This window comes from Pteropus vampyrus, unplaced genomic scaffold, assembly GCF_000151845.1.
Source record: "Pteropus vampyrus isolate Shadow unplaced genomic scaffold, Pvam_2.0 Scaffold435, whole genome shotgun sequence".
Taxonomy (NCBI): Eukaryota; Metazoa; Chordata; class Mammalia; order Chiroptera; family Pteropodidae; genus Pteropus; species Pteropus vampyrus.
The window spans coordinates 1,326,591-1,332,182 of record NW_011889216.1 but is presented as its reverse complement, the minus strand read 5'-3'; the positions used below and the strand labels follow the sequence as shown (position 1 = coordinate 1,332,182).

The 5,592-nt window shown below is 45.8% G+C and overlaps 2 protein-coding genes across 4 annotated transcripts in view; one reads left to right on the top strand and one right to left on the bottom strand.

Moving 5' to 3' along the window:
* CUNH1orf109 (chromosome unknown C1orf109 homolog) overlaps window positions 1-3,349 on the bottom strand; it is a 7,688-nt gene extending 4,339 nt beyond the window's left edge. Inside the window, exons 1-3 of one of the 3 annotated variants that reach the window (XM_011381365.2) lie at window positions 3,043-3,349; window positions 2,574-2,848; window positions 293-472 (exon numbers count right to left, since the gene is read on the bottom strand). In XM_011381365.2, coding sequence (XP_011379667.1) covers window positions 293-472; window positions 2,574-2,848 — 455 coding nt within the window. In that variant the 5' untranslated portion in view covers window positions 3,043-3,349. Of the gene's footprint in view, window positions 1-292; window positions 473-2,573; window positions 2,852-3,042 lie in introns of all 3 variants that reach the window. The other 2 variants (XM_023523986.1, XM_023523987.1) reach the window with 2 other exon arrangements.
* A 99-nt stretch (window positions 3,350-3,448) lies between these two features.
* Window positions 3,449-5,592, top strand: part of CDCA8 (cell division cycle associated 8) — a 16,222-nt gene continuing 14,078 nt past the window's right edge. The window contains exons 1-3 of the mRNA XM_023523985.1: window positions 3,449-3,605; window positions 3,766-3,878; window positions 4,019-4,147. Of these exons, the coding sequence (XP_023379753.1) occupies window positions 3,782-3,878; window positions 4,019-4,147 (226 nt within the window). The 5' untranslated portion in view covers window positions 3,449-3,605; window positions 3,766-3,781. The remainder of the gene's footprint in view (window positions 3,606-3,765; window positions 3,879-4,018; window positions 4,148-5,592) is intronic.

Sequence of the window (5,592 nt, the reverse complement as noted above, 5' to 3'; positions counted from 1 at the left end):
TCTCACCCCTCACTTTCCCTGCTTTATTTTTCTCCATAGCACTTATCACCATCTGACATTCTGTTTTCCTTGTTTATGGTCTATTTCCCGGCACCTAGCAATGCCTGGCAAGTAGCAGCTACTTAATAAATAAGTTGAGGAATGACTGTATAAGGGAATGACGGAAGAACCCAAGTTTAGGAACCAAAGGGAACTGACCCATGCTATAGTTCTGTAATCTTGGGAAAAATGAAATTCAAAAGAGTTCCTGGAACAGCATCTCTACACTAAGTGAAACGTGAGCAAAGGATACGAACTTCGATAATGTCTCTCGATATCTTGCAACCATTCCAACATGTCAGCCACAGACGGGCTCACAACTGAAGCCTGCAGGACAGCATCAATGCTGATCATGTCTGCATGCTGCTCATAGATCTGAAGCACTTGTTCCACGTGGCTGCTGACAGTGTCACGTACCTTGAGGAGGGCGGCTCTGGGAAAAAGGGTCTGATATTAGGCAATAGCATGAGAAAGGCCTAAGGCAGAATTCCTCAACCTTGGCACACTGACATTTTGGACCAGGTGATTCTTGGTGGTGGAGGGTGGCCCTGTGCACTGCTGGATCATCATCCCTGGCCTCCACTCACTAGATCACAGGAGCAACCATGCCCCGATTGTCCCCAAGTTGTGGCAATCTATAATGTCTCCAGATATTGTTAAGTGTCCTAATGGAAAAAAATGGCTCCAAATGAGACCTATTCATCTAAGGAGATTGGTTACAGTGGCTCAAGAATTAAGAATTGACTTAAAGGTGGAGAGGCTGAAGAAATTACATAGCTCTCAAAGCTTTGTGATAAGCCCAGCTGCCAAAGAAAGTAAAGACCAAGGGGCCTTTCTAAAGTTGCCATAAAGCTGCATAAGGAGAGTAACTGTTCATGCATAGGCCCATGCCATGTACGTAAAAGAGAATAATCTAGAATAAACGGAAGCAATAAATCAGTACTATCCAATTGTTACCCAGCCCCATCTTAGTTAATTCTTGAAGTTCCAGAAAGTTTAGGTTCATGATACACACAGACTACTGTAGATCTTAGGAAAGTCACCTATTCACAATCGTGTATAAAAACGGTCTGTTTTGCTCACTGCACGTCCTAAGTACCTGGAATACTGAGTCTGGCAACAGAACAACAAACACTTGTTGAATGAACAAAAAAGGGTTATTGTGAAAATTAAATACAATAATGCATATAAAGTGCTTAGGGAAGTGCCTAGCTTATGGTAAGTATCTTTATTATTCCATTGGTGACTTCAAGGAGCCCAGCTCCCAAGACAAAGGCTATAACTTCCCAAAAGGCAAGGCATTCCCTGGCTTAGAATCGTGGCTTTCAAAATGTTTGGCCATGACTCACAATTAAAAATAGACGTAATAACAGCCCAGTACCCATGCACAAATGTATAATTCATCGAAATCAAAGTTCACTACTTCAGTTAGTTCACTGATTGTCTCTCTTCTACTCAGCTAAGGAACTAAGTCTGGTTCATTGTATTCCCAGCACCTTGCGCTTGGCATCCCATAATAAATGTATTTTGTATAAATGAATACAGAGAAGGTCATCATTTTTGACAATTTCCTATTAGTCTGTAGTGCAGAGTCTACACACCAGAACCTCCTTTTGTTCTGATCAAGGGAAAGGCCACATATGCCCTGTCTTTATCTTTGTAACCTATAACTCTGAAATAGAGAGTCTAACATTAGGCATGATAACAGCCGAGAGATGGGCTACTCCTGAGCAAAGAGGCACCAATGTACAACAGACCAAAGTGGTGGTCGAGAGCTCTGGCCTTGGTGCCAGGCACACTTGGGTTAGAGCCCCGGCTTTGCCATTGGCTGTGAGACCCAATTAGGACACTTTTTCCATTAGGACACTTGACAAGGCAATCTGCTTAAGCCTGTTTCCTTACCTGCAAAAAGGGATTAAGTGAGGCTAAGTCACAGAGGTGTTGAAAGGTTTTATGAGATAATGGATTTAAAACCCTTAGCTCTGGCACCCACCAAGTTTGCAGTATACAGTTGACCCTTAAACAACACAGGCTTGAACTCTGTGGGTCCACTCATAGGCAGATGTTTTTTCAATTGACTCCCACAGCTCAAACCTGAGTTGTTCAAGAGTCAACTTCAAGGTTGCGAATCCACATATGTGGAGTATACAAGGCTTTTCCACTGGGCTGGAGGTCAGCGCCGCTAACCACCCCCGCCTTCATTGTTCAAGGATAGATTGTAGCTCCTCATTGCTTTTTACCATAGAAAACTACAGAGGAGTTAATAAGCTTTCTCCACTGTTTTCTTGTTTCACTTTCCAACCTTCTCCGAAGTCCACCACGGGCATGCCTAGCCTCTGACAAGGGAAATGCCAGAAAAGGGCTTTCTGATGGAGGTCCCACTGCAACAAACGCAAAGGACATAAGGTTGAGACACTTCCAAATGCTATGCTCTCAAGTAAAGAGAAAAACCCTCCTGACTGACAGATCCTAGCTAGTTATAAACACCGGTTTTAAAATTTTCCGCCAAGAAAGGGCGCTATAGCGTCTCTTACAGGCTCTCCTCTAGCTTGTCCAGGACAATGTCACCAGCCTCTAGCTGCTTGCGCCTCAGCCGCTCCTTCAAATCTGGGAAGGACCGGAGTGACGGCACATCCTCAAATCGCAGATTTTGCGCCGCCTGCAGCTGCTCAGCCAGATTGCTGAGGGAGGTCAAGAGGGGCTGGCAGTCCCTTAGTGTGCTCTGCCACGAGCCCTGCTGCTCCTCCACCACGGGAAAGCACTTCTTCAGGGCCTCCTGTACAGCAAGCAAAGGCTGGTCTTGAGTCATCTTCTGTTTAAGAAAAAGAAAGACAGAAAGAAAGAAAAACAACAGTATTTAGGTCCCATGTCTGTAGGGGGAGTACCAGGTCAAGGGTGAGAGTTATTTCTACTCTCGGATAAGTTTCACCTAAACCAGGGCTTCCTCGGGTAGAGCTGTCTATCCCTTTTGACAGGAGCTCCTGGCGCGAGGCGCTGTCTTTCCTTTAGAGGGGCTCTCGGAAGGCAGGGCCCTCGTCCTCACCTGGGGAAGGGTTTCCCGGCTATCGCTCGGAGGAGGCTCTTTGTGGGGCGAGGGCAGTCTCCTGCAGCAGACTGCAGATTCCGGAGCCGAAGCCCGGTCTCACCCGCGCTGGACCTGTGCTTCGGGAGCCAGAACCTTATCTCATCTCCTCGAGATTGCCGGCTGCTTCCTTTAAACGAGCAGGGGAATCTCAAAGATAAGGCCTAGTTTAAGGGCCCGCCAGAGCCGTCACCCCCGCACCCGCAGTTTTTCTGCGCATGCCCCAATGCACCTAAGTCGCAAAAATTTGTCGTAAGCCGCAATGCTTTCTGGGTGCTGCAGTCCTAAAAGTGAGCTGGCGGCCTAATCGCGGAGCTTCCTTGTGATTGGATGTTGTGGACCTTCTTATAAAACCGCGACTTCTCATTCGTCAGCCTGTGGCAGTTTGAATTTGGTGGCGGCGGTCGCACGTCCTGTTAGCTACTGGGCCGCTCCCTTTTAGCTTGAACTGCGATTTTCTTAGCCCTTGTTTTGGGACCCGCAAGTACGTTCCTCGCCACTCGTTTAGCCCAGACCCCCGCTCCCCCACCTCTAACCCCCTGGGGCGTCCGGTTCGCCCTCTCCCGCCCCTTCGCGGCCCCCTTACTTTCCCTCCCCGACCTCTGTCGCTGATCCTTTGTGGCTCGGTTCCCTGCTCCCTGCAGCCTTCACCGAAGCGTCATGGCTCCGGCTAGGAAGGGTGGCAGTCGAGTAACCAAGACCAACTCGTTACGGAGCCGGAAGCTCACCTCCTTTCTTAAGGACTTCGATCGTGAAGGTAAGGGGCGGATACGGGTCGTCGCTACTACCTGGGGGGCAATCGCGAGGTTCTGGCACATTGGGCCGCAGATCGCACGGATTCCAGGCCCTATTCACCCGCCGGGTGACCCATGCTCTGTTGACTTTGCCTTCTCGCAGTGCAAATACGATCCAAGCAAATTCAGTCAGACCGTCAGAACCTCCTCAAGGAGATGGATAACCTGTACAACATCGAGATCCTGCGGCTCCCCAAGGCGCTGCGCGAAATGAACTGGCTCGACTACTTCGGTAAGAGCTGCTAGAGTTTCCCCAGGCCTAGGCCTGGAGCCCCTCTGTAGTTACCGTGAGAGTCTTCACCTTATTTAGGTCTCCTGTGATCACTATAGGAAATTGCTGCCCTACAGCTTCCCCCTCCCCGCCTCCCTGTCTCACTTTCCTGCTTTTTTTTTTTTTTCCCTCCTTAACACTAACTGTCATCTACCCCTCTGCTAGTCAGATGTTTTCTCGAAAAGACCAGAGGGTTCTCTGTCCAACTGCTGAACTCTGCTGTTAGGGTTCCAAAACAGCTGTGTGAATAGCCGTGGCTGTTTCACAATAAAATTTATTTATAGACGCACTGAAATATGAGTTTCACATCAATTTCATGTGTCAGGACAGTCTTTTTTTGATATTTTATCCAACCATTTAAAAGTGAATGAATGAATGAATGAATGAATGAATAACTTGGTTTGTTACCAGAGCTTAGATGAAAGGTTATAATGCTTTCTGCACTTGTGGGGATTGCCAGTTTTAAATGGGCAAATCAAATTGTGAAGTGTAAGGACTCAAGAGTTTCCCTGGCCAAAGAAAAGTCCCAGCCTGTACCCCAGCTCCTTGTTAAATGTCCAAGGAAATGCAAGAGACTTTTCTTCCTGTTGTGTTACCCTTTTTCTATTTTTATTATTAATTACCTAGTATTTAGCCTTCTTTCTGGGTAGAAATGCATGTTCTGCTCCAATAGTAGACATTTAATGATCCTTGTGGCTTGCCCTTTTACTTATTAATCTGTTTGCACATTTCTACAAATATTCATTGAGCATGTGTCAGTCCCAATCCTAGATCCTAAACATGGATTAGAATTAATATAGACATTGTCCCTGCTCTCAGAAACTTACAAGTTAGTAGAGAAAAAGCATTTTAAAAAATTCACACAAAGTTATAAATACTACAAAGGAGGTAGAATAGACTAGTAGTCAGTAAGCACATTTATATAGTGCTTCCTAAGCCAGACAGACATTGTTCCAAGTGTTTTACATATACAGTATGTCCTCAGTGTTGTTGATAAGTTCTTGGAAATTGCATTTAAAGTGAAACAACATATAACAAAACTAATTTTACCATAGGCTGACTAAAGCAAGAGTTAAGCTTCTATGGCATATTTATTTCTGATCACAGAAATATCACCAAATTTCTACATAAAGACCCAAAACACTTCTAATATTAAATAATGAAATAAGCTATACATACATTTAAGAAAAATTAATGAAAACAAGTAAAAGAATTATTTTCTAATCTACCCATTCCAGTTCACGGTCACAGGCAGCTGGAGCCTCTTCCAGCACAAGGCAGGAACCAACCCTGGATAAGATGCCCTTTCATCCAGGGAGCATTCACACACACACCCACACACACACTCACTCAGAGTGGGCCAATTCAGACACACCAGTTTACCTCAAATGTACATCTTTGGGAGG